Consider the following 23268-nt stretch of genomic DNA (forward strand, 5'->3'; position numbering starts at 1 on the left):
GGCTATTGCCACAAATATACCCCTGCAACATAAGACTGGTTTTGTGATCCAGGGTCACATATTTGACAACGTATTACCTACACAAAATCGAGTAAATCACCTAATGGTGATTCGCACTCACTCGCACTCGCAGGTACTCTTTCTCTCTCTCGCCCTCACGCTGCGTTCACACCAAACGCGAATAGAGCGTCTGGCACGAGTGATTTCAATGTTAAGTCAATGTAAGTCAAAGACGCTGGAGGTCTTGCGGCGCGAATGAGGCGTCACGCTCTCTGTGCGTCCGTTTTGCTTCAAACTTTTGCTTTTGACGCGCGAATGGATTCAAAATGTTCAAGCGTCCAACTAGACACGGTGGACGCAAATCCGACATTGAACGTTTCGAGCGAGCTGTGCTGTGGTAAACATGGAAATTTTCCTTGACTTGAAACAGTAAATAATCAAACCAGTGGAAGCCTGCAGTGCATGAAACTGCTGTATCTAACCTACCTTATTCATGCAATATCTATTCAGTCAGTACAGTAGCCTACACTTTAGTAATGTTTCTTCCTGTGACCTGTCCCTGACCCCTCAGGCAGCGCGCCCACTCGCCAAGCAGACAGCAGCGCCTCTTGCTACCACGGGCGCGTTTTTCCACATTCGAATATTAATTTTCATATTCGAAATTCTGTTTTTTAAAACTATTCGAATATATATTTGAATTTAAAATATTCGTTGACAGCCCTAATCATAAGTAACCTGCTCTGTCTAGTCTTTCGGTGTCAGTCCTCTTTGCTTCATGATTGTTCTCTGGGTGAAAAAATGGATGTGTGGCGCGAGAGCGTGTGAAAAGTGGAAATTACGCGAGTCTCACGCTGAATGCGTAGAGTTGGCAGCCCTGCTTTTAGAAGGGGGATAAATCGTCGGCAGCGTTTCTCCTTCCGCCATGCTTCTTCTCCATGCGAGGATTCATTACATTAGACTAGAGTATGCACTGCGCCGCATGCACACAATGCTTCTGCATGTGGGGATTGTTTACATAAGAGTGCACACGTGTTTCGCGCAGCACATACGCAGTGTTTGTTTAAGCGTTTGATGGAAAATAAGCTAATGCACGTTTTATAAATATAAATTCTGATCTATTATTTTTCACGTAATTTTGAAGTGCCTCCGATAACAATATTGTGCATATTCATTACCGCGGTTTATCGCATTACCGGCACATGTCCACTTAGCACAAATCTAACAGTAGCCTATGTTTATTTCTGTTTATGCTTTCAACTGTTTTTCTTACCATTATTTATATTTGGAAGAATTTACATTATTATATTCTGTTGTCCACGAGCATAACAAACTCAGTAACTGATAGATGTTTGATTTTTGCAGATCAACTCCTCACACTGTAATTCAACATCAGTGAAGCTCCTCCCACAGCAGTCACATCATCAGTGAAGCTCCTCCCACTGTAATTCATCATCAGTAAAGCTCCTCCCACTGCAATTCACCAATAAATGCTGGAATATTCCCATCAGCTACAAGTAAAGACGAGCATCAAAGCATCAGGAAGAGCTGAAATCTGTAAAGACTGAGTTTATTAAAGAGGACAGTGAGAACATGAGTGATCCAGAACCCTGCAGAATGAAACACACTGAAGATCCTGAAGAACAAAGAGGTTGGTGTTTATTCTTCATTCATTCATGATGCTGAAGAACATTCATGTTAGAAAGATTCAAGCACTTCTTCACATTTAGATAAACCATTTAACTGTGAAATGGCTGCAAAAGTTAAAGGACACCTATTATGCAAAATTCACTTTTACATGGTGTTTAAACATAAATGTGTGTTGGCAGTGTGTGAGCAAAACCACCCTAGAATGATAAAAATCCACCCAGTAGTTTTCATAAATCACAAGCACTGTCTCAGAACGAGCTGTTCTAAGATTGCCCTCACTATGACGTAGAATTGTGCTAAGCCCCACCGACGTGTTTGATTGACAGTCTGGTTTTGGCATAGACCCCGCCCTCGGTGATCTGTACACCATCCTCCATTGTTTCAACGACATCCGGTAATATCTCCTAAGAAGTGTAGGTGTTCTGTTGTGAGATGTAAGAATGGACATAATAGTCTTCACTGACATCAGAGCCACTGAAAACGCAGCGGATGGATTTTATTTATGAAGAAAAGGCGCCACTTAAACTTCCTAAATACAAGAATAATTTTCTGACTAGTGAACGAGGTTTTCTGTTTAGTGAACAAGGGTTAAAGTTAATCCTCAAGTGTGGATCGTTGCCTACTGTTTGCGATCCAACGTCACCTCCAGAAGAAGTAAGTGTATTTTATGATTTATGAGCAAATAGTCATTTCAATCGATGTCAGCAGTAACAATAAATGCGTATAAAGCTATTTATTGTCGTCGTCATAGGATCAACAAATAACGTCAGACAGTTTTATGTCATGCATTGTTTTTTGCAGCAATCACAAATGTAAAATGAATATCTCCATAGACAGTATATAAACGTCTATATCTCCCTGCAGCATTTGTTTTCTGGTTCTGTAACGTTAGCCATCTTCTCACATTTGCCACATAAGCGTGTGTGTAGTTTCATAAAAATTGCGCGAAAGTTATCACAGTTTGTTTGTTTGTGTGTGTGTGTGTGTTGCACATCCATAATTGCAAAGGGGACGCGATTAAAACTCTGTAAGTACATAAATGTATTAAAGGGGGGGTGAAATGCTATTTCATGCATACTGAGTTTTTTACACTGTTAAAGAGTTGGATTCCCATGCTAAACATGGACAAAGTTTCAAAAATTAAATTGTACGTTTGAGGGAGTATTTCTGTGCCAAAAATGCTCTTTCCGGTTTGTCACAAGTTTCGGAAAGTTTTTTTCGAGTATGGGCATGTGTGACGTCAGATGTAACGGAATTTCCTTATATGGGTCCTAAGGGCACTTCTCCGGAAGAACCGCGGGCGCGTGCGCACTCGTAGACCAGAGCAAGAGAGCGAAAGCAGTATGCCCATCAAAGCGCTGTGCTCGGCTTTAGGGAAGTCAATGTCACCAAAGAAGTGGGTTTTTGGTTGCCAGGGCAAGACAACCCTGCACAGATTCCCAAAGAACCCAGCGTTAAGGGACCAGTGGATGGAGTTTGTTTTTCCTGAGCATAAACGGAGTTGTGTAGACTGTTTGTTCCCTGCATTTCGACGATGATTGTTTTATAAACAAAGCCCAGATCGACGGATTTGCAGATCGTCTAATGCTTAAGGATCGAGCAGTCACAATGATAAAGGTTCGGTGAGTAAAACTGCTTCTATTGTCTCTGTGTGTTGTTAGCTCGGCGCGTTAGCACAGCTTTAGCTTCGCCCACACGGCCCGCCTTCAGCCGCTCGTTTTTTTCCGGAAAGACTCGGTACAGCCTATCTTTCTTTTATAAATATAATAAAACTAAAGACTTTTTGGAGATATGAAGGATGCAATACTACTCTATAGGTACTCAAGATTAACAGGAGATTGAGTGAAAATGAGCATTTCACCCCCCCTTTAAAAAAACATTCCGAGATGCCCTGGTCCATTCTCATTCGTGTTTATTCTGTGCCGGACTCTCTTCATCATCTGGGTCCAGCAGGGCGGGGATTATGCAGCTCATTTACATTTAAGGTGGTATACACCAAAACAGCTCTTTTTAAAACAGGCCCCAAAAATGACATTTTCAAATGGTTATAATAAATTAAAGGGATAGTTCACTTTGAAATTAATTTTTTATATGTTTTAGCTTACCTCAAGGGCATCCAAGATGTAGGTGTCTTTGTTTCCGCAGTAGTTTCAATTTTGATATTTTTAGGTCAAACCGTTCTTGTCTGTCAGTCATATAATGCATGTGGTCACTGTCTCAAAACACAAGCACAGAGTCCAAATTAAAACAATTCCCCATCGTCCAAATGAAACAATTCCCCATCATAAGTACACATTGATGGCCTAAGACACGAAACGAGCGGTTTGTGTGAGAAAACGAACAGTATTTATATAGTTTTTAGCTTTTGAAAACAGCACACGTCCAAATGGTCTGACGGCGCGGGCGAGTATAGATGTATACATAGATGTCGCCTTGGCTACGGTTTCGTTCCAATGAACTGCAGTAGCGAAGGCGACATCTAGTGTATACATCTATACCCGCATAGATATATACACTAGATGTCGCTTTGCTACGGTTTCGTTCCAATGAACTGCAGTAGCCAAGGCGACATCTATGTATATATCTATACCCGCCCGCGCCGTCAGATCATTTGGACGTGTGCTGTGTTCAAGAGATAACAACAATATAAATACTGTTCGTTTTCTCACACAAACCGCTCGTTTCGTGTCTTAGGCCATCAATGTGTACTTATGATGGGGAATTGTTTCATTTGGACGATGGGGAATTGTTTTAATTTGGACTCTGTGCTTGTGTTTTGAGACAGTGACCATAGACCTGCATTATATGACTGACAGACAAGAACGGTTTGACCTAAAAATATCAAAATTGAAACTACTGCGGAAACAAAGACACCTACATCTTGGATGCCCTTGAGGTAAGCTAAAACATATCAAAAATTAATTTCAAAGTGAACTATCCCTTTAACTGTGAGGTATTTTGTGCTGAAACTTCACAAATACATTCTGGGGACACCCAAGACCAATATTACATCTTGTAAAAAGGGGCATAATAGGTGCCCTTTAAACAAATGGTCAGTAAAGGCAGGTTTTATATTGATTGTCAACATCAGGACAAACTAAATTTAAATATTTTAACTGATTTATTTTACATTTATTTTATATATGGTTTACAATTTGTAACAATGTTACCAGAATTTTGACCTGAATTGTGTGCTTATTTTTACAAACATGTATAACAAATAATAACTAGATTAAAAAGTTTGTTGAGACAAACTTTAAGTTGGCTTGAGAAAGCGGGACCAGAAAGTTTGAAGTTTAAAGTAGTTTGAAGTTGAAATTAGTTTAAAGGGGTCATATAATGCCATTTTTGTACAAGCTAATATGATTCTTTAGGGTCTAAATTAAAAGTTTGTAATATACTTTAATTAAAAATTCTCATTAGTATTGTAAGAAAACACTAATTTTACCTGGTCAAAAACAGCTCTGTTTTCAGCACCCCGTTTAAGTGCATGTGTCAAATGATAACGAGCTTTGCTCACCCGACCTCTGTTCTGTGCGCACACCGTTTCTAACACAATAACACAATAACCATAACGCGTCGTTCATTATAAACGTGGGATTATGAATTATATTGATAACGTCGTACATAGAAAACATGCCGTAATGTACCCTGAGTGTTAACAGCCACATTCATCGTGAAGCGTGCAAGCTATTTGCAAAGATTAATATAAAGATTAATATAAAGGTCAATAAAACGTTACACTCACTTGTTCTTCTGGAGGTTCAGCAGGAACACGAATAGTTGGTACCGATCCTTTTTTCAGGAGCAGCTTCTTAGCAAAACCAGCTTTATACTGACCCTCGTTTGTAAAGCAGTCTGGTGAAATGATTCGTGCAAACATGACAGCATGGATATTGATCGTGGGGAATCCTGAGGGAATCCCCGCATCAATGCTTTGGGAATATTCCATCAAAACATCAAAATGACTGCTGTGTTCCTTATTACACCCAAGAACAGAACGCCACAATAGCTTAGACGACGCCATTCTTCTCCAGCATATCAATGTCCGCGCAGACTATGATGACAGACAGCTCGCTCACGAGCGAGGGCGGGTCTGTGTTGAAACGCTGCTGTCAATCACAACAGTGGGTGGGGCGTCGATTTTTTGACGTCACAAAATCGAACGGCTTGATTTTCAGAGAGGGTCAAACATATAAGGAGATTTTTAAAAAACCACTGGATGGATTTTTATCATTTTATGATGGTTGTGTACAGGCACTGCCAACACACATTTCAGTACAATCAACTTGTAAAAGTGCATGTACCATTATATGACCCCTTTAAATAATTCCAAAATGTACAAATTTACAATATACTCCGCTTTACTGCAAACATGTGTGTTCTTTCTCTCAGTGAAATTCACATGATCTTGTGTTTCTTGTGTCCCACTTTCACATGCGTGTGAAGTCAATGGAAGGAGAAGTTTAGAGTGAACGGTCGTTAATAACTAAAACTTTTTAGTAGATTTTAGCATAATTATATATCAATCTAAAAGTTGTCAAAATATGGCAGTATTGTGTATTTTAATGTTCATATCATGTTAGATAATTGTGTTATTAATAAAATATATGTAATAGTTCTCACTACAGAAACATGGGATTTGTGCCTATAGTGTTTAAAAAATAATAACTGGAAGATCAGTGTACCTCATTCATGGAAAGTGTCAGGGATGTTTAATTAATTTATAAAAAGACAAATTATTATAATATTTTATTGCAGTTGTCTGTTACATCTGGGCTAATTTTTTTTTTGTATCTTCATTCAATCCATATTTATCTGTTTGAATTATTTTGTTTATTTAGAAAATTTAAAAACGAATGATTTTCTTTCATGTCAGACCAGATGAAAGTACTGAGTGAAGTGAAGGAGGAGAGTGAAGAACTGAGTGAAGTGAAGGAGGAGAGTGAAGAACTGAGTGAAGTGAAGGAGAAACATCATGTTAAAAGAGAAAAACATTTGAGTCGCTTAAAGACTAAAAAGACATTTTTAAAGAAAAGAAGAGCCAAGAAATCTACAACCTGCACTCAGTGTGGAAAGAGTTTCACAACCAAACATAATCTTGATGTTCACATGAGAATTCACACTGGAGAGAAGCCGTTCATGTGTGCACAGTGTGAAAAGACATTTTCAGACAAACAATCTCTGAAGATTCACATGCGAGTTCATACAGGAGAAAAGCCACATGTATGCAATCAATGTGGGAAGAGTTTCAGTCAATTAGCACACCTTAATGCTCACATGAGGATCCATACAGGAGAGAAGCCGTTCACATGCAATCAATGTGGGAATAGTTTCAGTCAATTATCATCACTTAATATTCACATGAGGATCCATACAGGAGAGAAGCCGTTCACATGCAATCAATGTGGGAATAGTTTCAGGCAATCATCATCCCTTAATTTTCACATGAGGATCCATACCGGAGAGAAGCCGTTCACATGCAATCAATGTGGGAATAGTTTCAGTAAATCATCATCCCTTAATGCTCACATGAGGATCCACACTGGAGAGAAGCCGTTCACATGTGATCAGTGCAGCAAAACATTTGTTAGGGCATCAAACCTGAAGGAACACCTGACGGTTCATACGAAGGAGAAGCCACATTCATGTTCTGTGTGTGGAAAGAGTTTTTCACTGCTGTATAGATTACAAGTACATCAAAGAATTCATACTGGTGTAGGAGTTCATATGTGCTTTGAGTGTGAGAAGATTTTTTCTACAGCACAGAATTTAAAACTGCACCAGAGAATTCACACTGGAGAAAAACCTTACAAGTGTTCACACTGCGACAAGAGATTCAGAGACTCATCATCTCTGAAAAAACATGAGAAGATCCACACTGGAGAACAACCTTACAAGTGTTCACACTGTGACAAGAGATTCAGTCGTTTAGCACATCTGATAAAACATGAGAGGATCCACACTGGAGAAAACCCTTACAAGTGTTCACACTGTGACAAGAGATTCAGTATGTCATCAAATCTCAAAGCACACGAGAGGATCCACACTGGAGAAAACCCTTACAAGTGTTCACACTGTGACAAGAGATTCAGTCGGTCAGAACACCTGAAAGCACATGAGAGGATCCACACTGGAGAAAAACCTTACAAGTGTTCACACTGTGACAAGAGATTCAGTCAGTCATCATCTCTGAAAACACATGAGAAGATCCACACTGGAGAAAACCCTTACAAGTGTTCACACTGTGACAAGAGATTCAGTCAGTCATCAAATCTCAAAGCACACGAGAGGATCCACACTGGAGAAAACCCTTACAAGTGTTCACACTGTGACAAGAGATTCAGTATGTCATCAAATCTCAAAGCACACGAGAGGATCCACACTGGAGAAAAACCTTACAAGTGTTCACACTGTGACAAGAGATTCAGTCGGTCAGAACACCTGAAAACACATGAGAGGATCCACACTGGAGAAAAACCTTACAAGTGTTCACACTGTGACAAGAGATTCAGTCAGTCATCATCTCTGAAAACACATGAGAAGATCCACACTGGAGAAAACCCTTACAAGTGTTCACACTGTGACAAGAGATTTAGTATGTCATCAAATCTCAAAGCACACGAGAGGATCCACACTGGAGAAAAACCCTACAAGTGTTCACACTGTGATAAGAGATTCAGTCAGTCATCATATCTCAAAACACATGAGAAGATCCACAGCAGAGAGAAGCCGCACACGTGTGATCAGTGTGAAAAGAGTTTCTCTTTTAAAACTCATCTGAAGCGACACATGAAGATCCATGCAGAGGAGAAACCACATCGCTACAGTCTGAAATCACGGTAAGTAGTTAATCTAATTAATAGTTAAAGGTATTGTGGAGGATTTTTCCGAATTTTAGAAAAGAACCGCCCTCTCCACTTTTTAAAAAAATGCTCATGCGCAACACTCTACCTGCTCCCGAGAGGGAACGCCTATTAAACGTGTGCATGAGAGAGCATGCATGAGCCTAGTTCTCCTCATGCACGCTCTGTTTACAAGTTCCTGTGTGACTTGTGCCAGGGCTAGCATTGCTAATCATAGCTGACATTAACTTTTACTAGCAGTGATTTTAAATGGATTTCTCCAAATAGCATCCCAAACTTTACCTGTCAAGTAGAAACTTCACGACTGAGGCATCAGTGGGAAGCCCAACCTGTGCTTTTAGCGCATGCCAGCGTGTGAAATATTCTCACAAAAACACTCTGTTCTGGTTACTTTCTTCAGAGGCCTTTCTCTTCTTGTCATACAATTCGTAGACACTTTTTCTCTTGCGACCATCAGACATTTTGAAAAAACCCTGTGAGAACGGCGAGCTGAATGGCTGAAACCGTAGCTCACCACACATATACACCTGAAAGTGTGCATGCACAGAAAGCGAAAACTACCTAGGGACGAGCATGTACGACAGCCTTACGTAAACATATCACCAGAATGATTGACAACTACTGTAGGAGGACCAATAGTCTTGATGATCCACCCGGAAAAAGAAAATCCTCCACTATACCTTTAAGCAAGAGGACATTTTGTTGGTTGATTGGTATCTACTAACTCATGTTCACACCAACACGAAAGTTCAGGAAATCTTATGAACCACTGACAACTCCTAAATAACTGGTTTGTAAATATTGCAATACTTCATTTAGAAATTATAAATTGATCTTTAATAAAGTATGAAAATACAATTATTAAAACGCATGATACATATGGTTATAAATCAAGAAAAAAACATTTATAGCTGTTATAAACTGCTAATTAATGTCTATTCATGCTTTAAATAGGATGATTTAACCATTTAGCGGGCAGTTATAAAGTGTTACCAATATGGTATAGTCATACTCATTTTTATGTTTTAAACAATAAAGATTTCTGAGCCACCCCAGACTTTATTGGCCAGAACAGGCTCACTCCATAACCTGTCCACAAACAATCAGTGTACAATTCTGAGAACATTTGAACTTTCTAAGCATTTATATTCTGTATCTTATGTATTTTATGCAAGGCATTCCATCATGCAAAAAGGCCGACGTGAGACTCCTTTAGGTGACTCGCGTCGCGCCCCTTTATGTTGCTTTCTTTGCATTAAATTAAACGATATACAGAAGAATAACTAATTCATAGATGAAAAAAATGTACACACCCCTGTATTATACCGAAGCCACGCTCAAATTTGACAAAGCTGCACTGCTGTCTCCTTAAGAAGCCCGTAAAAAGCCAGCGATAAATAATTCAACCCCTGGAGTGTTACATCTGACCCAGGATCTGGGTAACACAAAAACTACCCAAACACTGGGTTGTTAATGCAGAATTTTTTGTCACATCCGTGTATCCATGTGAACTGAAATCATTTTGACAAAGTTTTATCTTTACAGAGGTAAAGGGAAGGGAAGGAGGCTCTCACAGGGGAGAGACTAGTTGACACTTAAGGACTGCGTTGTCGTCGCGTCCAGGCGCAAGTCCTTCATCAGATCTGGATACAGCCTGGTTCTGGTGGACTGCGGTAAACCTCGGGATAAACAGAGAGACTAATATTAGCGTAGACGCCATTCTTCTTATGATGTAACAAGTACACCAGGATTAATGGGAAGTGTTCCCTGTTCCGGCTGACTTTATCTACGCAGTTTAACATTGAATTATAGAAATTGATCATATGTTATATTTTGAGATGTGTTTTTTGTCTAGATTTAAACTGACAGAGTGTGTCTGCTTTCTGGACAATGTTAGGAAGATTGTTCCAAAGGTTGTGTTCAAAATAGTAAAAGGATCTACCACCAGCAGTCGATTTTGATATTCTAGGTATTATCAACTGGCCGGAATTTTGAGATCGCAATAGATGTGAAGGACTATAATGCGTTAAGAGCTCGCTCAAGTACAGCGGGGCTAAACCATTTAGTGCTTTGTAAGTAATCAGCAATATTAAAAACATTATACAATGTTTAATATGGAGCAAATGCAGTGTTGACAGAATCTGGCTAATTGAGCAATCAATCAAGTTAATCGGGTCATACTTCCTGTTTCTGGTAAGAAGTCTAGCTGCTACATTTTGGACCAGCTGAAGTTGGTTTATTATGCGTGCAGGGCAACCACCCATAAGAGCTTTACAGTAATCTAGCCTTGAGGTCATGAACGCATGAACTAATTGTTCCGCATTTGTCAATGAGAGCATATGGTGTAATTTAGATATATTTTTTAGATGGAAAAATGCGGTTTTACTGATACTAGACACGTGACTTTCAAATGAAAGATTGGTATCAAAGAGCACACCCAGGTTCCTAACCGACAATGAAGACTTAACAGAGCAGCCATCAAGTGTTAGACAGTATTCTAGGTTATTTTGTGAGAGTTTTTTGTCTAATAATTAGAATATTTTTTTCCTTTTTTTCAGAGTTAAGTAGTAGGAAATTACTAGTAATCCAGTTTTTTATATAATCTATGCACTCCGTTAATTTTGGGAATTGGTAAGTTTCATCAGGGCGTGAAGAAATATAGATCTGAGTATCATCAGCATAACAGTGAAATCTAATGCCATGCTTCCTAATGACCTCTCCTAAGGGTAGCATTTACAGAGTGAACAGCAACAGTCCTAGTACTGAGCCTTGTGGTACGCCATATTGAACTTGTGATTGATAAGACATCTCTTCATTTACTGCTTCAAATTGATAAAGGTCAGAAATGTATGATTTAAACCAAGCTAATTCAATTCCACTAATCCCATCCTAATTTTTGAGTATATTTAAAAGAATGTTGTGGTCAATAGTATTAAATGCAATATTAAGATCGAGTAACACTACACTTTAAAAACTGCTGGGTTAAAAAATAACCCAACCTTAACCACACGGCTGGGTCACTATTGGACCGAACACGCGCTGGGTTGGTTTGACCCAAGTGCTGGGTTTTACCATTTAACCCATATTTCTGGGTCATTCATTTGACCCAACCAGTGGGTGAAATTAACCCTCTTTCTGGGTTAAGTCTTACTCATGTGCTGGGTTATTTCTTGTCTCATTGCCTTAATAAAATTAGAAACAAATATTTGTTATATTATGAATGTAAAATAATTATTATCTCTGTAATACAATAAACCAGAGAGGCCACTGTATGATTTCAATCTCTTTTTTTTTTTTATACATTTCTTTAATACTTTTCTTTAACGAATACAAATGTTAATCAATGTCAAAGGTCTGACATGTCCCCCTCATTTCATCCCCGAGGCACAGAATGTGCAGCAATTCTCCAGTCATCTCATTTTGTAAATATTCAACCATGTTGGTCCTCACCTGTTGATTACACAAGTCAAGTCATCTTTATTTATATAGCGCTTTTTACAATACAGATTGTATCAAAGCAGCTTCATAGTGATACTGTAACATGAATATAATACAACAAAGTTTGTTTCTAGAAGAATATTGCATCATCATCCACCTTAAGTAAGGGAGATCAATAATATTGTTGAATATTAAATGTCCCCAACTAGCAAGCCAAAAGCCAAGGCAACAGTGGCAAGGAACCAAAACTCCATCAGTGACAGAATGGAGAAAAAAACCTTGGGAGAACCCAGTCTCAGTCGCTCAGTTCTCCTCTGGCCAACGAGCGAACAGTGTATGATTATGATCCAGGCAGCATTACAGGTCAGAGGTCAGATTGAATAAGAACATTCAGAATATTTATCCAGTTTCATCTGGTTGGAAGTTGGAGTCATCACACCGGTATGGAGACGAGTTTTTTGAGGATCAGTCATGTCGATGAGGCCTTCACAGGGCTGATTAGGCTGGCCCTTCAGGGATGCGTCATGGATGGGTCCAGGCGCAGGTCCACCTTCTGATCTGGATACGGCCTGGATCCGGCTGACTTCAGTAAACTTCAGTAAACAGAAAGACAAACATTAGCATAGATGCCATTCTTCTTATTAAATAATGAGTACATCAGGAGTTATAGGAAAGCATCCCTGGTTTCAGCTGACCTATGTTAAATGTTGACCTATGTCAAGTTAAGCTTTTTTTTGTGGAAGTATCAATTTATTATTGAATATGCAATTAAAATTATTGCAAACATTACCAAATGTGAAAAACAAACAAAATGTGTATTCAGCATTTGCAAACTGAATTATAGTAATAGTAATAAAATAGTAATTTGGACAAATAATATCAACATTAAGGCATTAAAATAAAACATTATTTTATTAAAAGTAAAATATTACTGTAATGTTGAAAGTGTCTTTAACATTAAAACTCACAAACCCACAAAGCTGCTCGTTAATCTCCTGACTGGCAGCGCTGATGATCGCCTCGTTTAGATGTTAACTTACACACAATAAAATGAAAGATGACATGCATTATGGTAGGGTAGGCTATCATGTAAGTTTACATTTTTTTAAGTTTTAAATATTGACGATCATTCGTTCAACTAAACGGGTATACTTTTCTTCTCAAAACTGGCGCCTGTCCATTTATTTCTCCTTTCCTCAGTCGATGTTTATAAAGATTGCAAGTCATACATTTACTAAAAAAAAAAAAAAACTAGGCTATATCAAGCTCTTGAAAGCCTTTTTTTGTCAGAAACGATGGTTCGAGACATTACAGAAGACACACGCAGACTGCTGGAACTTACCTCAGTCATTTCTTCTGACGAGTATTTCTAAAACTACGCCAGCAGACTTTTCACTCACAACTCACTAGCTAGCCTACATTAAAGACTCATTTCCCGCTGATTTTACATGCGAGCCCTGTGAGGGAAACTGCGCGTGTGGATTTCATACAAAACGCTTTTCTCACTTTTAAATACAACGTCCACAATGAATAGGCCTACGATAATTACATGATGAATTTAGAATTTAAACTGCATATTTCAAAAAGGCTGCTGATATAGCTGGTTTAAATTCAACTAGGATTTATCGATGTGGCATATTGTCAAAAATTCTAACCGGCTAGCTGTCGCTAATTAATGTTTCACAGAATAAATACGTTACCCCTCACACTTCCATATCAAAGACTGTATGTTGAACAGTGAAATTAGCTTGCTGCTACCACCACAACTTATTAAAAATATAGGTAAACATCATATTAACTTACCATAAAACACTGCCTGCTCCGAGTGGCGTGCTCCTCGAGTCAGGTCAGAAGTGAAGAATCCAGAAAGTTCCGCAAAGAATGAAACAAGTAACCAGTTGCTGGGTCAAAATAACCCAACCAGCGGTTTATTTGTGAATGACCCCCTTACAACTCATTTGACCCAGCATGAGCAACCCAATAATGTGTTTACAGTACCCAAAACAACCTAACTTTTTGACCCAGCACAATCAACCCAACAATTTGTTTACAGAAACAACCCAGCATTTTTTTGAGTGTAATAGCCGAGGAGCATGTATAGGGTCTAACATACATGTTGTCGATTTAGATGATTTAACGAGTTTGGAAAATTTGTCCTCTCCTATAACAATGAATGAATCAATTTTTTTCTCAGTGAGACTACAATTCACTGTCTGATGCGATACTAGTAGACTGATCAGGAATATTATTAATAAAGCAATCTTTAGTGGTAGAAGTGATAGGTCTAACATATTTGTAACATGGAGTCGGCTTTGCAGCCTTGGCTAAATGAAGTATATTTAATTTGGACTCATTTAAAGTAATGTAATCGTCTGGTTTTAGCCATGTTTCTGTCAAACACAGCACATCTAGATCATAATCTATAATCATATCATTAACAATAAGTTCTCTTGAAGTAAGAGATCGAATATTCAGCAAACCGATCTGTTTTTACTAGTTGAATATCAATTACATTTTTACCCTTCGGTTTGGGAGTTTTTTGTATTTCCTAATTCGAGGAATAGACACATTTTCTATATGATGATATCTAGGTAAAAGAGGCTCTATGTGATTGGATTTATCTGACCTTGGTGACGCGAGGCCGCTAGCAGACGGTCGGTTTAGCCAGTCTGTCTGCTTCCTGACCTGAGCCCCAGATTGTCATGTTTGAGCTCTAAGACTATGAGCCAAATTAATAGAGAGAAGAGTAGCACCATCCCAGGAGGGATGGATACCATCTCTTTTCAACAATTCAAGTCTGCCCCAAAAACTTTACCAATTATTATTGTAATAATAATAATTATTTGGGTAGATTACACAAAAACTATCCAAACTCTTTGTTGTTACGTCTGACCCAGGAGCTGAGTAAAACAAAAACTACTCAAACACTGAAAAAAATACCAAAAAATTTGCCCAAAAGGCTCGACCCAGGGTTTGGGTAAAAAAAATAACCCAATATTTGAGTGTAGTGATGGGAAAAACTAAACATTTCAAGGGTTCGAATTAGTTGAACCAATTGCTTCATAAAAAATAAATCACTGTTTCGAAGTATTCGAAACGCCACATGCTGGTCAGAACAGTATAAATCACATGTCAAACTAAAGGCCCGCGGGTCTATTCCGGCCCGCCACTTTATTATATAAGGCCCGCGAGAGCATATGATTGTCTTAAAATTAGGGTTGCACCAAATTTAGGCTGCCAAAAAATGTTAGGCGAAAATTGTATTTTAGGTTTTTGGGGCGCCACCCCACCCCTCCGTGTTCGGCGATCTGGTTTCACCCTGGCTCAGCATGTTTTGTGACTTTGCGAGCGGCTCCGCTTCCGAAGATGCACAAATTCGAAGCGTGTTCCACTGTGTGTCTGCGCTGTGCTCTCCGCTCCGTGTTCACAGCGCGTTCTGCTCAATGTTCCGCTGCAACCTCTGTGTGTGTGTGTGTGTGTGTGTGTGTGTGTTGCGCGCTCTGCTCAGTCGCTCATGCTCACCCGAAAGGCAAAGTCCGCTAAAGAACATGCCGACATGAAATTTCTCTAGACTCGTTTCTGTTTGCAATAGCACTACTGTGCTGTAACATGGTGTGTATAGCTGTGCTGGGCAACACTGGTAAAATGGTGCTATACTCTCGTTCCCTGGTCCTCTCCCTGCTATCTGCTCACATGCTCTGATAATAATAGCTTTGTAGGACTATACTTTATTTTGACAATTGGTCAAAAACTGAATCTGTTAAATCTGATTCTGCTGCATAGAACTGAATGAAGAATAATATATTGATAGTTAATATTATTTTAATATAGGCATCAGTATCAACCTTTTCACCGTTTGAATTGCATCATTAAGCCAGTAGATGGCGACAAGTGACTGTCTTTATTAGTGAACAATTGAACTGATTAGCATAGATATCATATAAAGGCTAGATGTCTTAAGGCGGAGTCACTTCCGGCATCACCGGCGGCCATCTTAACACAGGGAAGCCGTGAATTAAGGTGAGTGATCAGCACGCACACAAATCCTCTTATCTCGCTGAAATCTTGACGGATTTACAAACGGTTTGGTTTCTTACAAACGTTATTAACGTGGCTATAATTCCGAATGCTTGAACATGTATGTTATAATTATTCATATGTATGCAGTGTCATAGCTACATCTCTGACGTTTATAACAAACCAAACCATTTGAAAATCGGTAGAAAATTGAGCAAGTTATGGTTATTTAAAAGTACATGCAGACTTCCGGTTATGGCGAGGTGCTGAAAGGTCGCAACTTTTTGGCTCTGCTGTTAGCATGTAATTAATCCTACAATACCAACCAGGAGTGTATTTAAAGCTAAGCAATAAGTATATAAGAGTACAGGGGATTAAAATGTCACGTAAAGGTGGCAAAAAAGACAAAAAAAAAAACACGAAACGAAGACGAACACTCTGAGGGTGAAGAAATTAGCGACGTCATGGCAGCTATGGAAGAAGGCCTTGAAGAAGGAGATGGTGAAGTAGCAACTTCGGGCGAAAATAACCGGGATATCATGAAAGCCATAATGTCTCTGAAAAGTGGCCTTTATAAGAAGATAGATGGTGTGCAAACATCAATCACGGAAGTAAGAAAGGAGATACAGGAATGCACAGGGCGCCTAGCGCACGCGGAACAACGTATTTCTGATGCCGAAGACAACGTTAATGGGCTAGTATCCAAAGTGAGCGTATTGGAAAGCACCGTCAAAACTCTTTCAGACAAAGTGGAAGATTTGGAATGCAGAAGCCGACGTGACAATGTGAGACTCGTGGGGCTACCGGAGAAAGCAGAGGGCCTGGACACAGCTACATTTCTTGAAAAGTGGATACCAGAGGCTTTAGGAATGGAATCGCGGCAGCCACTGGTAATAGAGCGGGCTCACAGAATTGGCACTCTGTCAAATAACGACTCGCGAATGACGCGCCCGAGAACACTGATTATGAAGTTTTTGAATTTCAAAGACAAGGAGCGAGTGTTAAAGGCAGCCAGGATCAAAGGGAATGTTCTTTATAACAACGAAGAAGTCCGTTTTCATCCAGACCTTTCCACTGGTGTTCACAAGATGCAGCGCGATTATGATGACGTGCGAAAGAAGCTGCGAGACAAGGGTATTCATAAGCACAGAATCATTTTTCCAGCACGGCTCCTGCTGACACATGGGGAGAGATCCTACACGTTCCAAACGCCGGCTGAAGTAGACCAATTTGTCCAGTCTCTTTGAAGGATCAAGACGAACCTATAGGCTATGTGCACAAGCGTCGCGACGAACTTCCGCTATTGTCAGAAGTTGGCATATCAGTTTCCGGTTTACGGCCGCTTCATCGGCATCCGCTGTAAACAAACAAGATGAGTGCTGCTGTTGTACGAAATAAAGAGATATAATGTGCGTGACACATCTAAGTTTCTAAGAACTGTAGGTGGATCTAACGGCCGTTTCACACATACTCCGTGTGCCGTGTGTGTGTGTGTGTGTGTGTGTGTGTGTGCGTGCGGTGCAGGAGCAGCACGCGCTATATGCTTCACATTATGATGCGTTTGCAGTGAATAACTGATTCACGGCAGTACCACAAACACTATTTTTATTTAAAATCCATAAGTTACGCTGCAACTTTTATTTTAAAAAAGTTTTGTCAGCATTGCGATTCTCGTTGTACACATATACACTCTTTAATGGACGCATGCACATTTAAGCACAATTTAAACAACGTTACGTGGTGCTATTATTCCATGCATTACTTAAGTTGCTCAAGCAAGTGGCCAAATATTTAACTGTAAATTGACAAAAACAGCCGACTCTCATGCCTTTTCTTTTCCATAAATTTTATTAAAATAAATCTTGCATGTCACAAAGAATTTGTTTTTCCACCTCCACGAATGAGACGTGTGTTGTTCATTATGTCGCCTTGTTGAAGTAAATTGTCGTATGTCATAATTTCGGCTTTTAATGTCATACACAGCAAAATATCCAGTGTAGTTTAGAGTTGTTTTTATGGTGTTAAATTTTCAGAGTTAAAAAGTGTTGATTCTGGTGTTGATTTGAATGGCATCAACACTTGCAGAGTAAATCAGTGGTCAGAGTCAGCGTCATTACAGCGAGTTGACATAATTTACACTGGTGATGAGTTGATCCAATTTCCGGTCCTTGCACATTATTTCCTTTTTGTTTAATGGCGGACGACCACGAGGAGAGGAGCGTTCAAACAGGTATAATAGTTTATAACCAGTTTATTTTTTACCAATTTTCATGTTTAGTTTACATTTCTCACCATTCAGAATAATATTACGTTTTTCAACATTGCCTGAGTAACGTTATTTCCTTTCAGATAACACGACAGACCACCGATTGGATCTCGAGGCCGTTTTGATTGTTCGTTGGCAAACTGAGGTAAGAGTTGCATAGTTTATGTTAGTTAGCTGTTTTAAGCTTAAGTTTTCTTATATTTTAGAGTCAGGGAAAGATAACGGTTATTTCTGTGATTTTGCTTAACTGTTAAATTAACACAAATGTACGTAACGTTAGCCCTGTACGAGTCCACATTCCCCTTTTTAGGGCTCACGTTATTTGTGCTGCCAAATAAGGCACTGTAATGCGTTTTTATCTCCAATATTATTATCGTAACTGTATTGTTCCAAATAATCTCTGACTGACGCGCGAATCTTTATTTATTTTTATTTTTTAAATGTACGTTGACCTTGAACGCGCAGCTTCGAATGTTATAGGAAGTATAGCGATTAGCTACTCTTGTCTGCAAGGTAAAATGCAACGGTAAATGATCAGATAAGCAAGAAGCATTTTGCTCAACTTTCTGCCAGCATATGACTGTTTGCTCTGCATGTGTGTTTGACGTGCACGCTTAATCTGTAATCGTATACAGTTACATGATAGTATGAATTAATTTGCCGCGATTTCACTTTAGTGTAACATTTGTAGGGTGACAACAGTGGCTCGCTTGAACTGCTTTAATATTAACAATGTCATAATCTGCATCTTTCTTGACCAACAGCTTTCATCATGCTGGTAAAAGCTCAGTACCATCAAGGAGTAAAGAAATTTGTGAAATTGCTCAGTGATTGTACATTACAAGATTTTCTCAATGAAGGTAAGTTAAGAAGCTTGTGCTACTTAGAAATGTACTTAACGTTAGTCATATAGAAATATGCTTGAGGTATATTAACACTTTACAACAAGGTCTCATTTGTTAACATTAATGTGTTAACTAACATTAATTAACTTTAGTATTAGTTAATAAAAGTAGAACTGTTTGTTTGTTCATTTTAGTTCATAGTGCATTCATGTTAACAGATACAATTTTTGATTTTTATAATGTATTAGCAAATGTTGAGATTAAAATTAACAAATGCTGTAGAAGTATTGTTCATTCTTAGTGCGTTATTTTTTTCATGCTATTGTTAAAATTACTTTTCAGTTAAGAGCATGAGAATGAGAACTTACAAGGGTGTATAGTTATTTTTACTATTTTATTTTAAAGTGTTAGTTCACCCAAAAAATTAAAATGTCAGTAATTATTCACCCTCATGTCGTTCCAAACCCGTAAGACCTTCGTTAATCTTCAGAACACAAATGAAGACATTTTTTGATGAAATCCAAGAGCTTTCTGAACCATCCATGGGCAGCAATGTAATTACCACCAAGGCCCAGATAGTAAAGTCGCTATCCACATAGTAAAGGACAGCGCAGCACTAGGCCTTGAATTTGCAGTGATGTTGCTGCCTATGAATGGTTCAGAAAGCTCTGATTTCATCAAGATATCTCAATCTGTCTTTATGGGTTTGGAAGTAATGAGGGTGATTAATGACATCATTTTTAGTTTTGTTAAACTAACCCTTTAATTTGATTTGTGATGGAAAATTCTTGCTTTAGAAGTAAAAAACATTTAGACAAAGCCGTGTTTGATTGAATGCCTTCAGAGAAAACATTAAAATGGTGTTTTGCTTTTCTCTGTCAAGAGTTTTCACCCATAAGATCCTCAACTCCCAGCACATGCACTGACACTCTTTCACACTCTTCAACTGACCATGAAGAGTTGGAGAGAGCAATGCAAAATCAAACAGCAATGGTCAGCAACAGTTTTAACATGGACGCTGTAAAAGCAAAACGGGTATGTATGCATGTTTTTCATTATGGTTAACTTGTCCATATAATAATTTTCACCATTTAAGTAGTCTTCATGTGTTCATCTGTATTGTGGTCATGTTTAATCAGACTGTCCAAGATGCACTGGGAAAAAAATCTGGTGGTGAGGAAGTGCTTGACGAATACCAGACAACTAAACATTTAAAGCATCGCACCAGACGTCAGCTTGTTAAAATTGTTGATTGTCACATGACAGAGATTCATGGGTAAGACTTCAATGCACAGATGCAAGAAATACACACAGATGTGTCACTTGATGTAGACAAAGTTAAGTTACCATTAACCATATATATATTTTTTTTATATTGCAGGAGGATCCCCACCCGTAAACAGTGGGAAACTTATGCTTTGGGCATTATTTCTCTCTTCCCTAACCAGAGAGACCCGTTTTCAACAAAGGGCTATGTAAGAATCTTTTGTATAGGTGTATTTGAAACAATCATGAAGTTATATACTCCTTTTTTGTGGCATGTAATAACAGTTTCTATTATCTATTTATGACTATTCAGATTTTGCAAAAAGTGTTCTCGTCTTTTTCACAGGAGCATTTCTACGATAGAATAGAATAGAATAGAATAGAATGAGGCATTTATATAGCGCTTTCATATGTACTACTGTACACCCAAAGCGCTTTACAATCATATCAGGGGTCTCTCCTCAACCTCAACGATGCGGAAAAGGGTTCATCTCCTGGTGCCTTAACTTGTTCAAGGAAGATCCCAAAACGTGTTTGCTTGGAGTCGCTGTCCCATTTCACTCATCTGTCCTGCTGCTGTTGTATCTCCTGCCACCGCCTCCAGAGAGAAAGACGACTAAGATCAGTCCAACAGAGGCTATTGACAGACTTGTGCATTTCCATAAGGTAAACTCACATTACTGTTGCAAAGTCATTGTTAATATTTAAATTAAAATTTGGGTTATAAACCCTAAAATGCAGTGGTTTTCATTCATGGTCATTGGGACTGAACCCTCTGCACATTTTGTCTCTCTGACCTGACACACTTAAGGATAGTTTGCTCAAAAAATTCTCCCCTCGCTTTGTACTGCTGAACACAAAGGAAGGTATTTTAAAGAAAGTTTGTAAATGGGCCGCTTTGGGCAGCCATTGACTCTAATAGTATTTTTTTTTTCCTACTATGGAAGTCAATGGCTGCCCAAAGCGGCCCATTTATTCAGGTTTGGTACAACCTGAGTGTGTGTAAATGACAGGATTTTTGAGTGAACTAACCCTTTAGTTTAGTTAATGGAGCTCTTACATAATGAGGTGAAGATCAAAAACAGGTTTGTTGAATAAGGGATTACTTTTTATGACATTACCTTTCACTGTAATACACAAAGCATGATACCAACTGGTTTTGTCAGGCACATATAAGGTTAAGGTTTGTCATATAGTTTTTTTTGTTTTGTTTTTAATTGATTTTAATTCTATTATTTGTTCATTTGAATGTGATCAAGTTAAGAGCACCAGGTTTAATGCATTTATCATTTCACCTTGTAATTCGTTTTTTTTCTTGTTTAATATTTTTTTTCAGTCCTGCACCAGTATTGAAGGCCATCTCAGTGTGAGGGAGTGCCACCAGCCATATACTTGGATCAGGAAGGATCAAAGGGCAGGATCGACCACTTTTACGTCATTGTGGACAAGTGCCTTATCCCTTGCTCTGAAACCAACTTCTTGAGTGCCTTTGAACTTTTGAAAGTTCACTGTCTTCAACTTGTCCTACGCGGAAGCCCTGGTCAACTTTACCTTCCTGCAGACCACACATTATGGTGCATTATCCAGCCTGTGTTCGCAAAATTGAACCGTAAGTGCAAGTTTCGAGCGAGTTTTTAAGAATACACTGACAGATTTGGGAATGTTTTTGAAATTCTTTAGTCATCAGTTGTCAATCTTTGGGAAACAACATCATTGAGTCAAGTTGAGTGTGGACCAATGAAAACATTTGTTGGAATGCAGTTGACAATGGTGAAAAGTTGGCAGGAACAGAATCCCAAACAGACAAGCATTCATTTCATGGACTGGGTCCAAATAGATGGGACAGAATATAGACAAGACCTCAATGCAATGTGAGAATGAAATTCCTGTTTTCAGTCAGATTCTGAAGTTACTTTTCATTGGCAGCACTGTCTATTTTATTGTCGATAAACTTTTCACAAAACATTTTTCAGAACGTCATGCATTTAAAGTACAGAGATATTGTGAGTTGGGTGAACTTGTAAAAGCCAACAGCTTTGAAGTTCTACAGGCCTTTTGATCTGCAGTGTATATGGGTCAGATGATGGTGAAAATGTTGTACTTTTGTGTTGGTATAATTGTTACATCTGTATTGAAAATAAAATTTCAAACTGATACAGCCTGTTGACTCATTTAATTGAAGGCACAGATTTTTAGTGAAATTGAATGACCTTAATCAGGGTTTTGAATGATCACTGTATTAGTGTGGAAATAAATCTATTGGTGTTAAGATATTGAGACACCTAGTGTAGTTTCAACACTATCTTGGTGTAAATGAGGTAGGGGAACACTAATGGTGTTAACGGTGAACACTTACAGTGTTGTTTTTACACTAAGCAAGTGTAAAAAAAGTAACACTATTTAAAGTGTTAGTTTAACTCTATTTAGTGTGGACCTATATAAACCCCGAAAAAGTGTTAATTTTCTCACTATGAGTGTTAATTTAACACTTTCAAATTTGCTGTAATGTCATCATTTCTGCTTAGTATGTCAATTTCAGCTGCATTATTATAAATATGCAAGTCAAAGTTTTGACTTTTCATCTCATAATTGTGGATTAGTATATCATAATATCGTCTTTTTATGTCATATTTTTATTGATGTTTTTTTATGTGGTGAAAATGGGCTTTCATACTAGACGGTTAAGGGTCGTCACAAAATTTTTCTAAATCTATATTTCAATTAGGGCTGTGCAGCAGTTAATCGCATCCAGAATAAAAGTTTGTGTTTACATAATATATGTGTGTGTACTGTGTGTATAATTATTTTTTATATAAATACACACATGCATGTATGCATGCGTTCGCTCGTAATAGAATGCAAAGGTTTTGTGAGCGAAATTTAAGCTCAAATGGCTGTTAGCGACTTTAAGCAGAGCAAAGTG

At 38.5% G+C, this 23268-nt stretch overlaps 1 protein-coding gene across 1 annotated transcript in view; it reads left to right on the forward strand.

The window, feature by feature from the left end:
• Positions 1-1556: 1556 nt before the first annotated feature.
• LOC308699868 (uncharacterized protein) overlaps positions 1557-23268 on the forward strand; it is a 34057-nt gene continuing 12345 nt past the window's right edge. Inside the window, exons 1-2 of the mRNA XM_081381004.1 lie at positions 1557-1648; positions 6532-8489. Coding sequence (XP_081237130.1) covers positions 6532-8489 — 1958 coding nt within the window. The 5' untranslated portion in view covers positions 1557-1648. The remainder of the gene's footprint in view (positions 1649-6531; positions 8490-23268) is intronic.

Source organism: Scardinius erythrophthalmus (assembly GCF_964197995.2).
Source record: "Scardinius erythrophthalmus genome assembly, chromosome: 1".
In the NCBI taxonomy this organism is placed as follows: domain Eukaryota; kingdom Metazoa; phylum Chordata; class Actinopteri; order Cypriniformes; family Leuciscidae; genus Scardinius; species Scardinius erythrophthalmus.